General features: G+C 55.6%; 1 protein-coding gene across 2 annotated transcripts in view; it reads left to right on the forward strand.

Moving 5' to 3' along the window:
* Kazn (kazrin, periplakin interacting protein) overlaps nucleotides 1-19,477 on the forward strand; it is an 85,969-nt gene that overhangs the window by 58,591 nt on the left and 7,901 nt on the right. Inside the window, exons 6-10 of one of the 2 annotated variants that reach the window (XM_042669726.1) lie at nucleotides 574-704; nucleotides 3,643-3,693; nucleotides 4,701-4,824; nucleotides 17,413-17,618; nucleotides 18,224-18,342. In XM_042669726.1, coding sequence (XP_042525660.1) covers nucleotides 574-704; nucleotides 3,643-3,693; nucleotides 4,701-4,824; nucleotides 17,413-17,618; nucleotides 18,224-18,342 — 631 coding nt within the window. Of the gene's footprint in view, nucleotides 1-573; nucleotides 705-3,642; nucleotides 3,694-4,700; nucleotides 4,825-17,412; nucleotides 17,619-18,223; nucleotides 18,343-19,477 lie in introns of those variants that run through there. The other variant, XM_042669725.1, reaches the window with a different exon arrangement.

Below are 19,477 nucleotides of genomic sequence, written 5' to 3' on the forward strand. Positions count from 1 at the left end.
CCCTTGCACCCCCGCCCCATCCCACCACGCCGCTGCTGTGGCGCATCTGTCCCCAGGGGCAGCAGGAAACGCAAAGGCCAGGCACAGAGCCAGGGTCAAGACACCCAGCCCGGCTGCTAGGGCCAGAACGGGGAGACGGTTTCACCCCGAGATTGCCAAGGTGTCTGTGAGGAGGGGGCAGGGAGGGCCCCTCAGAGTCCACCAGGCCACAGTCTTCCAGGCCAGACGTGGCAGGGGAGGGAGAGAAGGGGACGGGCATGGTGCTTCGGGCGATGCTGGTGTTGGAGTGTGGGGAGAGGAGGGAGCTGCCCTGGGCTTCTCGTCTGGGGATCCAGTGCTGAGCGGGCGTCGGGGAACACAGGAGGGGCTTCGTTTACCGGCGTCTGGAGGACAGGGAGGGTCTCCCCAGTAGTGCTGCCTGGGCCGGGCAGGGCTGAGGCAGAGATGGGTGGATTGGGACACACTTCCCGCCTTCCCTCTGCCTCTGTGTTCCCATCCTGGGCACATTGGACAGGCTGGTCTGCCTGCGGGCTAGTGCCTGGCCCTCTCTCACCGGCTGCCTCTCCGTTGCAGCGGTCAGGGTCAGCCCCTGCCACTCGCGGCAGCCTTCCGTCATCTCCGATGCATCTGCTGCCGAAGGTGACCGGTCATCCACGCCCAGCGACATCAACTCGCCGCGACACCGGACCCACTCTCTCTGCAACGTAAGGCCAGCAGCGGCGGGCAGGGCCCGGCCCTGCCCCAGGCCTCTGTGGGGAGGGAGGGCCGGGGCAGACCCCCCCCCCACTGTTTCCTCTCGTCCCCCAGGGAGCCCTGTGGCGAACACGTCCCCCGTTCTGTCCTCTCCTTTTGCGAGAAGCAGTGGATGTGGGGAGAGAAAAAGATGAGGCCGGGAGGGTGAGGAAAATCGAGGAAGGCCGGCCTCGGTCGGGTGGGCCACAGGGTCTGTGCAGCCTGGCCCTCCGCCCCCATGGGCCCTGGCTGGGTGGGCCTCTTGTGGGACCGTGGTGACCTCCAGAGCCAGCCAGGACCCTTGCCCCGTGCCCTCTAGTGCCAGCTGCCCTGCTTCACTCAGGCATGCAGCCTGGGCGTTGTCGTGTTTGTGCTTAGTTTCCTATAGTTTGAGCCTGCATGGCCTGGGCCGCCGCGTCCTGTGGGTTTGTTCTCACTTGCTTCCTTCCCTTGCTCGCCTCACCACTTTGTGGTTGTGTGCTGGTGGGAGCCACTGCCAATCCCGCTGACCATCAGTGTGTGACAGCACCCCCAGGTGGGGGACGTAGGAAGAGGACAGGGCTTCCAGACCATGAGCCTCGGGGTCACACGCAACACCCAAACCGAATTTTGCTTCCATCACATGGCTGATAGCTGAAGGGCTCCCCTACTCTTCCTGGAGACAGGGAACTCTGCTGTGTTTGAGGTCCTTAGTTGCACAAAGGTGTTCTCAAAAACTTAAGCTGCTCACACCCACAATCTCAGGAAGCTGAGATCCAAAGGATTGCAGTTCAAGACTAGCTGAGGCATAGAAAGTATGTGAGATTCTGTCTCCAGTTAACCAACAAAGAAAGGCAGATTGGAGGCATGGTTCACACGGTGGAGCTCCAGTCATGTGTGGGATGGTTGAGCAAACAGAAGGCCCTGAGTTGAATCCCCAGTACCAAAATACAAACAACAACAAAAACTTTCAAGTAATATGGCTTTGTTAAGCAGGGAAATGAGGGACAAATATGGGAAAACAAAATAAAGCCAATCTTTGCTGGCAACAGGATTAGCTCCCTGGAAAACCCAAGGGATTCGAGCTTCTCCTAGGCAAGTTCCTAAGGGACCTGGTGGAAATCATTTGGTGAAAATGTCACTTAGCTGGGGATTGGTGGCTCATGCCTAGCCCCAGCTACTCAGCTGAGACCCAAGGATAATAGTTTGAAGCTAGCCCAGGCAGAAAACTCTACAAGTCTCTTGGCTCCAATTAGCTACCAAAAAAACCAGAAGAGTGGCTCAAGTGATAGAGTATTAGCCTTGAGCCAAAAAAAGCCAAGAAACATCCAGGCCCTGAGTTCAAGCTGTAGTAACCAGGAATTTCAGTTCACAATCAGAGCTGATAAAAGGAACTAAGACTCATCTTAAAAGAAGTGCCTGGCAAGGTCAGATGGTGTGGGTTCCTAAGACAGGGACCCTCCACAACCCAGGGCCTGACTCCCAGCTGAGATTCCTCCCTTACTGTAATGAAGCAGCTGTCCTGCTCTTGGCCCCCACCCCAGAGGAGAAGGCAATAGTGGCAGAGCTTTCTTGATCTAGAGGTCCAAGGCGGAAGTTGGGATCTCTGAGGTACATTCTCTGCTCCCAAGTAGCCAGAGCCAGCAGGAGCTGGCTTTGTGCAGGTGCGGAGAGAGTCCCAGGCGCCCTGTAACTCCCCTGCGCCTTGCAAATGAGTTAATGTTCCTGGGGACTGAATTCTGCCTTCTCCTGGTGGCCCAGGGCAGCTTGGACAGCCAAAATGCCACTGGGCCCGCATGAGGGCCTTCTGCTGGCCTCTTGTGTCGGATCTGAGGGGGGCCAGTCCCTGCCCTAATTGGCCTTGGCCAGCACCTACATATACACAGGCATATTCATGCTCATGGCTCATGGCTCCAGTCTCTCACCCATAGGTTTGGCAAGGATGGTCCTCCCTGGGGTAGAGCAAGCTAAACTACCCATAGGAGGATGGGTTGTGTTTCTAAACCTTCATATGGGGCCAAGAGCTAACTCTGGGCACAACATCCACTTTGTCCCCCATCTTAACAGGTGTGCACGCCCACCTACAGGTAAACTAGGAAGAGTGGGGAGATAGCCCCTAGACCACCCTCTGTTCCCAGGCATCTGTGGGCACCAGCAAGAGCAGCACAGCCTGCTCTAGGGACCACCCACACCTGCACAATGCAGTCAGGGGTGGGGAAATCAGTGGATACTGTTGCCTGCAATTCCAGGAATCGCCAGCAGGAGGCTCCCTAGTAATGCTTTCTGTGATCCAAATGGGGCATCCACTCCTAGGCCAGGCAGCGGGATTCCGGAATGTGGGGAAGGCTTTGGCCATCGTGGGCTGTTTACTAAAGGCCTCTTTTTCCTGCCAGGGCAGTGCATGGCAGCACTCCGGGAACAGCCTCCCAGGGCTGGCTGAGACTCTGGGAAAGGAGGGCTGAGCTCAGGCCTGTGGGTGGGACCCTCCAGCACTGGTGGAGGGTGGCCGGAGTCCTGCTCACCTCACACAGAGCCTGTGGAGGAAGCCAGTCCCCCAAGCCACCCTGTGCCCCAAATTCTTTTCCTAGAAAAGTTTATTTCTTCACAAGAAATGAGTAGAACCAATCCTCCAGTTTCGTTGACACACTCAGGAGCTGTAGGCAGCAGCGTTGTTGGTCGAGAGTTGAAAGTGGGCAGCAGGCACCTCGGGTCTCAGCCTGGTCACACCTGGGTGAACCCCAGACCCCACCAACCCACCCACCAGCCAAGTGAGGGGGTCAGCACCTAGGAGCCGGGGCAGAGTGGCCCCTGCAGGTGGTGACCTTCTGGGAAGGTCTCTTCCCCTGTCGGGCCCCTCCCCCCATGCGGTGACCCAGCCCCTCCCCCACGGTGTCCCACAGACCGTGATCTCACCCCCCTCTTCCGCTACAGGGCGACAGTCCCGGCCCAGTTCAGAAGAACCTGCACAACCCTATTGTACAGGTAGGTGTGCCCCCGGGCCCCCACGGCCCTCCCTGCACCCCAGTGGGACTCTGGTTCACCCTGTACCTTGGCCCACCCCCACGCCACTCCAGGGCTCCATGCGTGCTCAGCTGGCACCCACGCCAAGCTAGGCCTGCAGACCTGCTGGCATATACTGTGCTTGCTGCGCCCTGTTCTCTGGCGTGAATCTTCCTTAAAATTATCCTTCTCTACAGCCACTACCCCAGGCCAGCGGCTCTCTGGGTCCCTTGCTGTTGGCACTGTACCCATTTTTAGCATTTTTAATAATCTGTTATGAGAGTGGGGAGCAAAGAATACAAGGGACATGAATTTGGAGGTCAGTTGGGGCTCTGAGGTCATCTCTCTCTGGTCTTAGGGTACCCCCCTGGCTTGTCACTGCCCACCAAGCTTGGGGTCCCCTAGAGAATGTGGTTCAAATGCAGAGTGGTGACCTCAACCTAGGGGTGTGGGGCCTGGCACCCAGGAATTCCCAGGTGTTCTGGGGTCCACGGCCTGGTCTAGTCTACATCCTGCCCTTCAGCTGGAGGGCACCCTGATGTCCCTGTAGAAAGCATGGGACAGTCGGCAGACGCCAGCTCAGTCCCCGAGCAGGGCCAGCGTGGGCTGGGCCAAGCAGCTTCCATCTCTGTCATCACTACTGTCCCACAACGAACAAGGGAGAACTGGGCACCGAGAAGTTGGGGCTCTCCACAGCCTCAGGGGAGGGGGATGGCGAGCCAAGCCCCAGCCCCCGCCACCCTCCACGTCCAGCCTGGCTTCCTGCCTAGGGCTGCCGGGTGCCCATCACATGCCTGCGCTATCCCGAACAGTAGACACGTGACAGTCGGAGGGGGCCTCTTGTCTTGAGGGGTTCTAGAGTGCTTAGGAGAAAGACAAGACCCTGGCCCTGGCCTTGGCCACGACCTGCAGGTAGACACTCCACCGCCCACATTCTGCCTACCCAGGGAAGCTTACCTCTGTTCCTTTCCTCTCTTTCCTCCTGTTAGTCACTAGAGGACCTTGAAGACCAAAAACGGAAAAAGAAAAAAGAGAAGATGGGATTCGGCTCCATCTCCCGCGTGTTCGCCAGAGGGAAGCAGCGGAAGTCCCTCGACCCAGGCCTCTTTGATGGTACCGCCCCCGATTATTACATAGAGGAGGACGCAGACTGGTGATAGCCGCCGCCCTGCGCCCGCTGCCCACGGGCGTGTCTGTGTGTGTGGAAGAGCGAGTGTGTGAGCGAGCGAGCGAGTGGAGGCCGGGCGGGGCGGGGGAGGGGCGCGTGGCTGAGTGCCTGGCACCGTGGGGCCCATCCCCCGCGCCGCCGTCTCTGTAACTGATGTACATAACCACAGACCACGCGTGGCCACGTCTACTCTGTTGTCTCCAACGATACAGTTGTGTTTGTTAATCTTGTTGGTTTTCCTTTTTCCATGTTATTTTATTTTGTTTTGGTTCCTTGGTTTTTCCTCCTCCTCTCTTCCCTCCTCTTCGCCTCTTCCTTTTTATGAAACTTGAAAACTTGAAGGACTGTTGTGTTATTTGTAAATAACAAAGCCCTCATCCACATTGCTCCCCAAAGACCTCAGAGCCCGTCTCACCGAGGATGGGGTCTGGTTTTTGACATCCTGCTTCTTTCCCGCCCCCCCCCCTCCCCTGTGTGAATGTGTGGGACCGGACCCTGTTCTCGGGGTACGCCACCAAACGCCATCACAGTCAGGGTAAGGTCACTCCGTCAAGACTCAAGGGCCTGGGCCAGGGCCTGGCCCTGGCGGAGGGGCTGGACCCTGGCTGCATTTGTTCCAGTCAAATGGGCTCTCTTTTTAACGGCCTGCCTGTTTTTAAATTGTGTTTGCAGTTTATTTCTTTCTAGGAAAAAAAAAAGAAAAAAAGAAAATGGTTTCGTTTAATTTATTTGCACAAATGCAGAAAAACATATTCTATCTAAATTATTACATAAATATCGGATTGTATATTTTTCCACGGGGTGGGTGGGAGGCGGGCGTTTCTGTTCACTTCTCTTGTCTGTGTTCACCCCACTGCCTAGCTGTGCAGGGTAGAGCGTAGGGTGGCCGGGACTAGGACCCTTGGATGGCCAAGCTCGCTTCTGTCCTCTTTCTCTTGTCAGTCTCTCTGTCTGCTGCTTGTGCATGCCAGGCCCCTTCCCACCTTCCTCCTACCCTATCTTCTCTGGCTGGAATCTCCTCCCCCCCCAATCCATCTATCTGCCACCCAGAACATAGCCCCATGGGCAGAGCATAAACCCTCTCGTGGGCATGTTCTTAGAGCAAGACTGAGTCCAGAGAGAGAGAGAGAGAGAGCCCGGATGAACAGGGGGTTCTTTAGCTACACTTAGCCTCTCTTGGGATCCTTAGGCCCAGGCTTCCAACTTGTCCTGGAAGCTTGGGCCTGTTCACCCCAGGAGAGGAGGGCTTGGTGAGTGCCTCTTCCTATCAGGGGAGCAGCATCAGTCTCCCATGAGGCTTTGGGGGAGCAGCGTTGGTCCCCCATGAGGCTTCACGAGGCTGGGAGCTGTGTGCATTCTAACACTAGGGCGTGGAGGAACGGGGCATCCAGCCAGGTCTGCCCCACACCCACATTTTCCTTTCCTCACCTGCAGTCCCCCCCCCCCCCTTTGCTCTCATCCTGAAAGACTAACAGCACACATAGTGGCAAAGCCTACTAACGGTATAGTGTTCCAATCTCTTAAAAAGCAGCAAGCAGACCTGGACATGCTGGAGCCGATAGAACAAAAAGCATCCTTGGTCCCAAGTCACTAAAACAAACCCAGAGACCCAGCCAGTCAGCTCTCTCTTCTCCAGCTGGGCCCTAGGGCAGCAAGATCTTCCTTGTTAAGCAGCTGCGTGGCTAAGCCTGGTAGCATGGAAGATGGAGAGAGATTTTTAGGAAATACTTTTCTGAGACCCCATGATTTTTTTTTCTTGCTGTTGCTGTTTATTTTTATGGGTTTTTCTCCACCCACACACACTTTACAAAATAAGATTACAACCACTCCTGGTAATAATTTAGTAGTTCCTTTTCATTTCAGCTTTTATAAACTAGGGGGTAATTCTAAGAGTTACGAAGGATGATTTATTTAAGAGAACTACGTCAAATAGCAAATGAATTATGGGTAACATTAGATGAAAATAACCTTTTCCCATGGGAAAAGTTTCTCAAAGGCATGGATCCAAATATAAAATATTAAAAAAATCTAAATAAAGCTTATTTTAAAATATGACCGAATTCTATGTGATTTGATTGTTTCCATTTCACTCAGGGTGGGAAGCTGTGCTCTGCTGGGAGGTGCTCCCTAATCCTTTGGGATTCCAGGGCTGGGTCCTGAGGGGAGGGACCGGAGGGACTGAGGAAAGCTGGCTAGATGCTGGGCCCAGGAAGGGGCCAGGCCAGGTGGCCTTCCAGAAACTTCTTGTCTCTGCCACCCTTCCTCATTGGGGGAGGGGCCCTCGGCACCCAGGGCCACCCTGGGTCCTAAGGCGGCAGAGTGCCTGGGAGCCCAGCAGCCCGCCGCCTGGAGTGCCTGGAGCCCCATTGGCGGCGTTTGCCTCGTTTCCTCTCCCTTCCCGCCGCTCCCCTCAGCCCAGAGCTGTGACTGCAGCCCTCAGTGGGTCCCTGCGTCCTCCCACATCCCCACCCTCCTTGGGGACAGAGTGTTTGGAGAGAGAAGCCAGGGAGACACAGGACCTTCCCAATTAGAGCCAAAGGGGACCAGGCTTTTCTAAGCCGGACAAGGTCCCTCCAGGAACAAAACCCAAGTTAAGACTCCACCAGGTGTCCCGGTGAGGCCCTGGGGAGTAGAGAATGGGGGTCAGGAAAGCTTAGGACTGTAGTGAACTAAAAGTCATCCACTCCAAGTTCCCAACCCACACTCTAGGAATCCCCTGGAGTCAGAGGGTCTTAATCCTCCCATGACTCTAAATCAGGCTTGGGAACCATTGGGCTAATTTGAGAGAGGCAGACACAGTTACACATGAACTACAACATCCCATGCCTGGCCTCATGCAGACATCACTAATCAATCAAGAGCCTTTGAGTGGCTCAGATCTCTCACCATAAAGACTCAAGGCAGGCACTGCCAAACCACCTCAGTGACTTATCTAGATCTTTCTAGTGCCACACAATGCTTTTAGGCCTCCTTTGTTGTTTTTATTTTTTTTTAACTTTTTAATTTTTTTAATCTTTTTTTTTTTGGTACTGGGACCAAACCCTGAGCTTTGCTTGTACTAAAGAGGAAGGTTCTACCATTGAGCTATGCCCTCCACCCTAGGATGTCCTTAAAGAGAATCTTCTCTGAGATCTTGCTCTACATGGTCCAATTTTAGGCCTCAGGCCGTCCAGGGTATCCAAGGCCAGTGTGCCCATCGCCCAGGCTGGGCACTGATTGACTCGTTAAAGTGCCATCCGCCAGGCTTCTGTGTCAGTGTCGTCCGGTGGGGCAGTACGTGTTCTCTCCAGCAACTGTTAACAATAATAACAATAATTAATAATGCCTAACATGTCTTAAACACCGACCAGGCCCACACTAGCCACCATCCCAACATTAACTCTCCCAGCTACCTCTGTCAGCGATGAGAAAACTGGGGCCTGTCATCTGAGACCAGAAAGATGGGAGCTTTGAGCCCAGGAGTCTGGCCACACCCCCAGCACCTGGGCAGGGAGGGGACCAGCAGCTTCAGGGTCTCCAGGGGCCTGGCTTAGAGGCCTTTACCCTGACCAGCCCAGAGCTGCTTTGATTTGTGATAGGTTCCCCCCGCCCCTTAGTCTCTCCCCCGACCTCTGGTGGAGCTGTGGTCCCGTGTGAACCCACACTTCTTTCTGACCAGAGGGAGAGCCACAGGACCATTCTCCAAGCCCTGATCTGCCTGAGCTGTGGGAGCTCCTGAGTCTGGCCTTGCCGCCATCACGTGAGCCAGACTGTGACCACCCCAAGGGCAGCATGGAGCTCCTGGCCCCCAAGATGGGTGGCACTGTGCCACTGCTGAGCTAGGGAACCCAGGCAGAGGGGGCGCCCTGCGGGCTTCGGCCTTGCAACAATATGAATTTTTAAACATGAAGCCAGGCACGGTGGCTCAGGCTTGTAATCCTAGCTACTTGGGAGGATCTGAGGTTCGCTCTTCGAAGCTAGAAGTGGAGCCCGTGGCTCAAGTGGGAAAGCGCCAGTCTTGAGTGGAAAAGCCAAGCAAGAGCACTGACTCTGCTGAGCTGGGGGGGGAGGGGGGGAGGCTGTCACCCTGTCACCTCCAGCGGCAGCCCTACTACAGCAGTAATGGAGGCACCCAGAAGGTTCCTGACTTCCCTGGAGGTGTCCAGCCAGGAAGTGGAGGAGGCAGATGCTAGGTGAGGGAGGAGCCTAGGTTCTGAGAATGATGTCAATCAATGTAGACCCCTCCCACTCCTTGCCCCTCCCACCACGGCAGCCATGCTCTGCCTAGCAAGCATGGTCCATCCTTGACCTAGGGCCAGTCAGCGGTAGTTAAGGAGCTCTAAATAGGGATTAAACTGTGATGGGGAGCAGTGGATATGGGCCTGCTGCCCATAAGCCAAGAGACTTCTGCGCAGACCCTGCCCTGAGGCTCCAGCCGTCCCTAGCCCGGCACAGTAGGTGCTTTCTCAGAACCACTTTTAGGGTGTCCCTGTGGCCCTCAGCAAGCCCCTGCTGGGCAGTACCCCGTCACAGCCTCCACAGGCCCCAGTTCCCAGGTCCTAAGACTCGGGCTAAGTACAATCTGGTAGCTTTAAGCAAGCAGCTGAGGCTCAGTTTCCTCTCCCATACAATGGGCTGAGAGGATTGTGAACGTCTCAGTCAGGTAGCAAGGAGTTTGGCAGGCTCGTCCTTGGGATAGGGGAGAAGACAGAGCCAGGTAAGTCCTGCAGGTGGCACACTGTGGGCCAAGGCAGGCATAGGAGGCAGGTGCTGGGGAGCAGCCAGGGGCTCTGGACACATCCCCTTGGCTGGAGCTGGGAGGAGCTTACTAACATCAATCAGGGCAGCTGTGTCTGAGCCAGATCTAGAAGCCGGGATGCCCCAGGATGCCAGTGCCCTGAGCAACCAGGCCATCATATTTAGCGGGGGCACACTACACGTGTCTTAAGGTAGACATAACACATTCCCTTATAGAGACTGACAAGTTCTGCAAAGAATGGGCTGGGTTAGGGCTCAGTGGTAGAGCGTTTAGCCCGTGCGCCAGCCCATAAATTAACCCCCAGCACTACTAAAAACTTAAAAAATCACTCTTCCCCATCTAGTGTTTCCCAGACTGAGTTGACTACAGAATTTTCTTGGGGGGGGGTGGGGCAGTACTAGGGCTTGAACTCAAGGCTTGGGTGCTGTCCCTTGGGCTCTTTTGCTCAAGGCTAGCACTTGAACCACAGCTCCACTTCCAGCTTTTTACCTTCACTGGAGATAAGAGTCTCACAGATTTTCCTGCCTGGGATGGCTTTGAACCATGATCCTCAGCTCTCAGCCTCCCGAGTAGCTAGGATGACAGGCATGAGCCACCGGCGCCTGACTTAGAACTATTTCTTTTCACCGAGTTCAGTGGCCACCCTGTGGGCCACATTGGGACGTGGCTCTACTGGGCCCCTTGAGCCCCAACATCCCAGGCTTGAAGGTGCCACAGCCAAGTTCTCAAATGTCTAGGCTCATTCACTTCCCAACATTGGGGGCCGCAGAAAGTCACTGGGCTCCTATGGGATCCCCAGGCACGTTAGGACCTCACTTGAGGGGCTGGCGTCAGTACAGCAAGTGGTAGGGCACCTGCCTAACTATAGCAAGGCCCTGAGTTCCAACCCCAGAACTGCCAAAACCAAATGAAGTGAAGGAGGACCTCTCTCCCTTCTCTGCCCCTACACAACTTCCATGCTCAAGAAGAGCCTGCGGCAGTGGGCAGCTTGGTGTAGCTCAGGGGGATTGGCTGATGCCCAGGTCCTAGTTATGGATAAGAGGGGCTGAACCGACCACCAGTGGGTGGGGCACAGCCATCCTACAGAGTGCCTGGCCCCTCCCGTGCCCTGGACCTCCTGCCACCCTTGGGAAGCTCTGAGTGGCTGCCACGGCCAGCTTCCTTGGGGAGTGGCTTGGAGCCCATGGTCTAGGGAGGGGACCGGGTGGCTGTGCAGCTGCAGGACTGGAGCCATAGAGACTGGGAGAAGGCTGGAGACTGGCTAGAGGGCCCTGTCCATAGAAAGAGGGATAGGGAGCCGGCTTGGACTGGCTTGGATCATCAGAGACGGTTGGCCATCAATTCCAGCACCTATCTCTTCCTGAGTGTGCAAGACACACTCACTTTTAGTGACTGTTCAGCCGGCAGGATCCATGAAAATCTGCTGAATGCTGGGAGGGGAGTGAGGAAGGCCCTGGCCGAGGCACCCTGCCCCCCAGCCTCCCCCCGCCCCCCCCCCCCGCCCCCATCCTCATCTGTAAAATGCGGCCTTGGGAATCCCAAGTCGGCCTACCAGGAGAGGAGGCTGCGTGCCACAGCCCTTGGCTGCTCTGGGGCAGCATCCGAGAGCTGGGGTCACTCACCAACTGCCATTTTAGGTCAGCTCCAGTGGCCTCACCACAAATGTACAGCAGAGGGACGGTGGCCAGGGCATGGAACTGGGCTGCCATCACACCTTGACACTTTACTTCTGGAGACCCTGGAGTTTGAACTCAGGGCCTTTCTGCTTGCTAGGCAGGTACTCTTCCATTTGAGCTATTTTTTGCTTTAGTTCTTTTTCAGATAGGATCTCACACTTTTGCCTAGGCTAGGCTCCAACTGTGATCCCCTATCTATACCTCCTGTATAACTGCTGGCATTCACTGCTGGGCACAGCTGGCTTGACATTTCCCTGTAATATCTAAGAGATCAGAATTCCCCCACCAGGCCCCACCCAAAGCTCTTCTTCCTGACCTTATTTATTTGTGGACCACAAATAAAGGGGCTCACCCCCAGCTTAGATTCCTGGCAGGCCATCACAAAGCATCTTGAGGGAGGTCAGAGACTGGACAGTTTACATTCATTGCTTAACACAGTCCCATAGAAAGAAACACTTCTCAATACCTCCCCCTTTTTCCCCCCTCCCCTCCCCGCCACCAGACCAGAGGCTCCAGATCTGGCTCTGTGGCAGGTCACACATCTCAGTAAACACCAGAAGAGGAGTCACCCGGCCGCCTCCTGGCCATCACAGTGACCACAGACATCATAGATGCAGGCTGGGCTGAGCCAGAAAGGTCTCCGCTGTCCAGAGGCCCCTTGAGAAGCTGTGAGCCAAGCAGAAGTGACAGTATCTGGGCTCCTCAGGGAGCAGGGAGGCACCAGACCCCGCTGCAGCCCAGCCTCCCAGCTCTGCCTGGCAGGATATGAACTTGCTTACTCTCTGTACCAGTTTATGGACAGGCGCTGATTTTCAGCCCAGGTCCTCTGCCCTGAAGACCCACCACCGCCACCCCCCCCCCCCCAGCTTCTCAGGGGATTCTGCGTTCAGGCCCACCCAGCAGGGGTGAGCCTGCCAGGAAAGCAAGTCAGCAAAAAAGCAGAGGTGTGATACTGGGGGAGACCCGCTAGTAGGTAAAGATGGGTTTCCGTTGCAAATTAGACTACAAGAAGGACTTCCCAAGTGGGAATGCTGATATGGGAATGTCAGGAAGATAAAGGAGGGTTCACTAATACATTTGGGGTGGAAAAGGGGTCTTCTTATGCAGTTCAGGCTAGTCCCACCAGGACCTTGAGCTAGAAAGGCGCCCTCCCACCTGAGCCATGTCCCCAGCTTGTGTATGCTTTCTGAAAAGCAGTAATTGTCTGGTAACTGCAGCTTTTCCCCACCCCCTCCGTCTCTTCTTAGGGTCTTCCCATTAGCCTATAAAGTTGTCACCCCAGAAAACTCAAGACTGTGGAGGGGATGGGGGCCTGACAGGCTGAAGTCGGAAACCAACATGGTGAGCTCCAGCTTCAGCTAGTACAGAAAGGACAGCATGAATCTTCTGAAGGCAGGGCTCAGGACGTCTTCACTTCCTTGGGGGCTTAGAGGGTCTCAGGGAACAGGCCAGGATGTAGGGGGGTACCAATAAATTCCAGCCTGACCCCCTAAGGGTCTTGCGGACTGGTAGCATGGCCAGCTACCTCACTGCCCACAGGGCTCATCGGTCTCTTCCACGTTATGGTTCCACGCTGAAAGCTGAGAACTGCTCTGGCAATGTGCTTTTGGGGGGACTCGGCCACATCCCTGCCCGCCTGCCGCAGGCAGGCCCCGCGAGGCTGGGCCACGCGGGGGCTCCAGCCCACAGGAAGGATGGGCGCGGGGCCTGCTGGCTGCCACCTGTGAGCGGAGGCCAGGACACTGCTGACCCTTCAGTGAGGGACAGACAGTGGGACTCGGGGTGGGAGACCCCAGTGGCCCTGCTGATGGTCAGACACTCCGTGTCTTTGAGACTGGCTCGGACTGGGTCCTGGATGGACCCAGATAGGCTCCCGGCCTATCTGACCTCATTCAGATGTGAAGTTCAAGCTCAAGGCAGGGAGGGACAGTCCGTGTGAGGGCAAAGGAAGAAGGAAGGCGGAGGGGGCAAAAGGCTTCTGGAAGCTTCTGCTAGAGCCTGGGGAATGGGAGTCTCTGGGCCCATGTGGCCACTGGCACTGGGAATCATGCCACTCAGCCACCTGGCTCAGGGTCAAGGGTACCAAGCCCACTCCCCTGCTGCCACACCCCTCCACGCCTGCCGACCCATCATCCCAGGCCCTCCGTGCCTGCCAACCAGTCACAGGCCGTAGGGGCCAGTGAGGGCGAGGCTTGCCTAGCCCTGGGGTGAGATTCGCATGCAGGTGCCTAGGCCAGGGAGGCAGACACACAAAAAGCCCCAAGTTAGGTGTGGGTGGCCATGTCACAGACGCCCCTATCTGTCCCCAGCGAGGTCTTTGGTCTTGCCACCTGCCGTGTGTGTGTGTGTGTGTGTGTGTGTGTGTGTGTGTGTGTCTCACTCTGACTCTTGACAGCTCTCCCGCTTAGAGGACAGGGCCTGCAGCAGGGAGTCAGGCAGCCCCAAGGCCCACAGCACCAAGGCCGGCTGCACCCGTGCCAGTGGCATCCACTCCGCCCGCTTGTGGCGGGTTCTGAGGCCCTTGCCAAGGGCACCGCCACGGGCCATGCCTGTGCCACCAAGATCTAAAATACAGGAGGGGGAAAGCCATGGCTCAAGTGGCAGAGCACCAGCCTACAGCAAAAACAAAAATTGAGCACACGAGTTCTCCCCCCAGTATTGGCACACCTAAAGAAAATCAAAATTCAGTAGAAATCTAACATAGAATTGATCGTGTTATAAAGGATACATGAGCCGGGCGCTGGTGGCTCACGCCTGTCATCCTAGCTACTCAGGAGGCTGAGATCTGAGGATCGCGGTTCAAAGCCAGCCGGGGCAGGAGAGACTGTGAGACTCCTATCTCCAATAAACCACCAGAAAACCGGAAGTGGCGCTGTAGCTCAAGTGGTAGAGCGCTCGCCTTGAGCTGAAGAGCTGAGGGACAGAGCCCAGGCCCAGAGTTCAAGCCCCACGACCAACAAAAAAAAAAAAAAAAAAAGGATACATGGGTGGATGGGGGGGCTCAGAGCCAAGGAGGGGTACAGAGACACAGCTCAGTGAAACCGGGCCTGCCTAACAAGCGCAGGGCCCTGAGTTCAAATCCCAGAACTGCCATACATAAATAAATCAATCAAGCAAACCAGCAGATTAAATCACTAGTCACTAGAGAGGATTTTTTTTTTAATGGAAAGTAGGTTCTAAAGAAATTACCTCCTGAGCATGCAATACCGTCAGAACTAAGGAGAAATCCAGGAAGAAGGGGAAAATCCAAGCCAGCTGTCTCAGATGGAAATGGCCACAAGCCACTGGGTGGTTGCTGTTTGAATCTGGGTTTGAGTTAGTTTCAAAGGAAATAAAAACTCCCTTCCTGAGTTGGCACGTTACTCCACGATAGTATGTGTGGCTGGCAGCTACAGGATGGGTTACACTCATGTCCATTCGCACAGAGTGCTCTGCTGGGCTGTAAAACAGGAAAGATGGAGTTTAAAAAACTAGCGTATGTCTCATTAGAATCCCAGAAAAGGAGAACTGAGAGAATGGAGGAGAGGTGATGTTTTTACGAGATGCTGATTGGAAATATTCCGGCAATGAACTCTGGAGTGCAGAGATTCAGAAGTGATGTAGCCTCACAGAAATGATCTGCAGAACACTGAAGAGTGTGGGAATAATTGGAAGCGTTGGCAGGAGTTGACATGGAGATAATGAAGCCATGTCTTCCCAGTGCTGGGAGCGGGGGGAATAACTGTCAGAGTTGGGCAAAGTAGCTCACGCCTGTGATCCTAGCAACTCAGGAGGCTGAGACCCAGAGGATCACAACTCAAAGCCAACGCCAGCAGAAAAGTCTTGCAAGAGTCTTATCTCCAATTAACCAGCAAAAAGCTAGACTGGAGGTATGGCTCCAGTGGTAGAGCACTAGCCTTGAGTAAAAAAAGCTAAGGAAGAACGTGAGGCCCTGAGTTCAACCCCAGTGTCAGCACACACACACAAAGTTTAAATTGAAGCGCACACACACACACACACACACACACACACCACATCTTTGAGCCCAGCGTATATTTACACACATTCTCAGCCACCTTACAAGAGCAGAAGAGGAGCCCAGAACTTAGGCTGGGCTCAGGGGTGGAGCCACGCTGGCCTGCACCTGCCCAATGCTTGGTTTATCTGTTGCTTCACCCACACAGAATCCTTTGGTCCTGACACTGTCCTGTGGGGCCAGGTTTATTATCAACCCGTTTACAGAGGAGGGATCGGAAACCCTAACATTGAGAAGTTTCCCACTGCACCCAGCTGCCAAGCCTAGGGCAGGATTCCTGCCAGGTGTCCACCCCTCCCTCCTTGCCCCATGTGGACCTCGAGCCTCTAGCATGGTTTTCCCCAAAAGCATTTCACCTCTGCACACAGACCGTGTCAGTGCAGGCTTGGTGCACCAGCCAGATAGGTCTCAAGGATTGGTGTGGGCCACTAGGGCAGAAAAGCCTCTGCTGCTCCTGGATGCCCTGAGTCCCAGGACCTGTGAAACCAGGTCTCAGGCCAAGGCCTAGGACTATAGGTACACACACCCAGCTGTCATTGCCTCTCACTGACCTCCCTGTCTCCTTGTTTTACTTTTTAGTCCATTCTGTATGTGTGTGTGTGTCTGTCTGTCTGTCCGTCTGTCTGTCTGTTCCAGGGCTTGAAGTCAGGGTCTAGGACTGTCCCTTAGCTTTTCCTCTCAAGGCCAGTGTTCTAGCACTTGAGCCACACCTCTACTTATGGCCTTTTTCTTTTTGTCAGTTGCAGGTCTTGAACTCAGGACCTGGGCACTGTCCCTGAGCTCTTTTACTCAAGGCTAGCTCTCTACCACTTTGAGCCACAGTGCTATTTCCAGTTTTTGAGTGGTTAATTTGAGATAAGAGTCTCACAGGGACTTTTCTGCCCAGGCTAGCTTTGAATGGTGATCCTCAGATCACTGCCTGCTGAGTAGCTAAGATTACAGGTGTGAGATACTGGCACCCGGCTGCTTCCAGCTTTTTGGTAGTTAATTGGAGATAAGACTCAGGGATTTCTCTGTCTGGTCTGGCTTCAGTCTGAAATTCTCAAGCTTCAGCCTGTTGAGTAGCTAGTATCTCAGGCATGATCCGCTGGCATCCTGTCATTTCTTGCAATACTGAGTCTGGTTTGGGTTTAGGGATATCTGCTGTCCCCTCCCCCACCCCGCCCTCTGGTCTGTGACACCTGGCACCTTTGCCAGGTGTCCATGTGACCACACATTGCAGAAAGGGACTGGGAAATGTTAGAGAAACGTTCTTGCTTTCTGGCCACTTCAGACACAGGCTTCTGTGTGGTAAGGGAATGGAGCTGGGGCCCATTTATCCCAAGAAAGAAAATAACCCGTGGGCCCAGGGGAGGTGGCTGCAGAATTGTTTGCAATGGTGAAAAATTAGAAACAGCCTCAGTACTCACCAATGGGAGGCAGGTGGAATAAATCACGAGCATGTGCTCTATGAGTCCTGGGCCTCCTGTCAGACCCATCCCTGATCTCCACTGAGATAGAAAGACGCCCTTAGCAAGACAGCACTAAAGCCTATAATCCTAGTTATCTAAGGAGGCTGAGATCTGAAGGTCATGGTTCAAAGCCAGACTGGGCAGGAAAATCCACGAGATTCTAATGTCCAACGAACCAGAAAAAAAAAAAGAAAAAGAAAATATTAGAAGTGGTAGATCACCAAGCATTAAGTGAAAAAGCGAGGGACAGCGCCCAGGCCCTGAGTAAAAGCTCCAGGACTGGCCGAGGAGAATAATAAATAAATAAGGCCTCCAGTGACAAGGCGTGGGTCGTGCTAGGCTGTGGGTCTCGAGTGGATCTGCACACTTGGGCATTTGTGTGTCCCCAGGAAGATTGAACTAAATCCTCACAGCTCTGGGTTCAGGGGCATTGGGGCGGGGAAGTTTTCCTTTTCTGCTTTACTTCTCCTTCCTGAAATCAGTTCATCATTTTTCTTAGTCTTTTCCTTGGAGAGGGGCAGAGATGGTGTTTGGGGCGGGGGGTGGGGGTGGGATGAGGAAGAAGGCAAAGCTGGGTTGGGAAGGGTGCTGTGCACGGTTCACGGGGCCACTCTGCTGCCTGCCCCCACCCCACCCCCGCTTGTGTGTTGCAGACTCGGACAGCCAGGGCAGCCCCACGCGGCACAGCCTGGGCCTGTCGGAGGGCGAGGAGCAGGCGGATCGGCTGCAGCACGTGGAGCTGGTCCGGAGCACACCCATGTCGCACTGGAAGGCCGGCGCCGTGCAGGCCTGGCTAGAGGTGGTCATGGCCATGCCCATGTATGTCAAGGCCTGCGCCGAGAATGTGAAGAGCGGGAAGGTAGGCCTGGAGCTGGGGAGGCGGGAGAGGGAGGCTTCCGCCCTGAGTTGCCTCTTTCCACCGTGGGCTTAGCTCCTCCTTGGGACAGAGCTGGGAGCCTGTCATGCTGGGGCCAAAGGTCCTGTGAAATCCCTGTCCCCAGGGAGGCCCTGCAGCCATTGGGAGTGTTTGCAGTGGGTGTGTGTGCACACACACATGCACGCCCATACTGGGGCTTGAACTCAGGGCCTCATGTTCTCCCTGGGCTTGTTCACTGAAGGCGAGCACTCTACCACTTTGAGCCACAGAACCACTTCTGGTTTTCTGGTGGACTTCCCTGCCCGGGCTGGCTTTGAACCTCGATCCTCAGATCTCAGCCTCCTAAGTAGCTAGGATAACAGGCCTGAGCCACTGGCGTGTACATCTTTTAGAGCCCTCTGGAGCCCTTTGGAACCTCAGCAGCCCCTCCTCTCGCCCAACAGAAGGCAATGCCCGTGACAGAGCTGCCCTGGTGGGGCGGGCAGAGACAGGAGGGGAACAGCAGCCGGCAGATGGCAGGGCTGGGGGGTGGGGTTCCAGTGCCCAGGACAGGCCCCCCCTCTCCCACCGCCCCCTCCTGGACACAGGTGCTGCTGAGCCTGAGTGACGAGGACCTGGAGCTGGGCCTGGGCGTGTGCAGCTCCCTGCACCGGCGCAAGCTACGCCTGGCCATCGAGGACTACCGGGATGCCGAAGCCGGCCGCAGGTGAGCCACGCCCTGCCCCGGGACCCCTGCCTGGTCCAGGGACAGCAAGGCCCAGCACGCTGGGGGTGGAGAGGACACGGCTGTGGGAAAGCTGGCCCAGGCACACCCCGGTCTCTGGAGAGAGAGGAAGGCACCAAGAAAACACATGCGTGCCCAGAAACGGCTCATGATGTGCTCCCCATCCCAGGGAAGGCGTGGGGGACTTGGGGCCTCTAGAAATCCTTCTCCTCCTGTTGCCAGTGGAGCCTTCTAGGAAGAGGACCACAACAGTGTCAGCCTTACCTCCTTCCACCTGGAAGAAAAGCGCTCATCACTCTAGAATGAAGCAAGCCAAGGCCAGGGAGGCAGAGGGAGAGGAAACAGACAGGAGAAAAAGGGCAGGAAAGGGTCATCAAAGTCTCTCCCTGCCCCATAGAGGCCAGATTGGGGGGGGGGTGTGATCACAGGGGATGACAGGAGCCTCGTCCCATCAGGGTACCCCCGAGGCCACGCTGCCACCACTGCTATGGAGCCCCATCACCCAGCCTCTAGCCTTCCTCTCCTGGACTATGGGTGGGAGGTTATCCTCATTCCCCAAGCCTCCAGGAAAGAGGAGGAGCCCCTCCTGCCTCGGCGGAGGGGAGGAGCCAGCTCTGCAAACCTGACACTTTCTGCTTTGCATAATTATCTCCTTCACTGGCTTCCCACCGCGCCCACGGTGTTAATTAATCAAACCTGGTGGTGTGTGCTGTTATTTGCAGGATTAAAATAGAAAGGGCTGGGGGTGGAGAATCGGGCCACTTTAGAAGCAGGAAAACCAAGCTGGTGTGTGTCCAGGAGAGGGGCTCCTGGTGCCACACAGAGCCAAAGAAAAGGCTGTGGACAGGAACTTGGGCCACAACTGGGAGCCACAGAAGATCCAGAAGCCGGCCATCCGGGCAGGACTGGGCTGAGGCAAGGACAGTGATGAGGTCCCTGGGGAGGCACCCCTGCTGGGCTGCTTCTTCTGAGGGTCCCCAGCCAGCTGGTCCAGTTCCACAACCCCAGAGTCTCCAGGGCCCACGCCATCTTGGACTGTAAGTCTGAGGTCAGCGTGCTGGCCTGACCCAGCTCCACCAGGCCTCTTCTGGCTTGCTGATGGCTGCTGCCTTGGCAC

The sequence above is a fragment of the Dipodomys spectabilis genome, unplaced genomic scaffold, assembly GCF_019054845.1.
Source record: "Dipodomys spectabilis isolate Male_0828 unplaced genomic scaffold, ASM1905484v1 ptg000504l, whole genome shotgun sequence".
In the NCBI taxonomy this organism is placed as follows: domain Eukaryota; kingdom Metazoa; phylum Chordata; class Mammalia; order Rodentia; family Heteromyidae; genus Dipodomys; species Dipodomys spectabilis.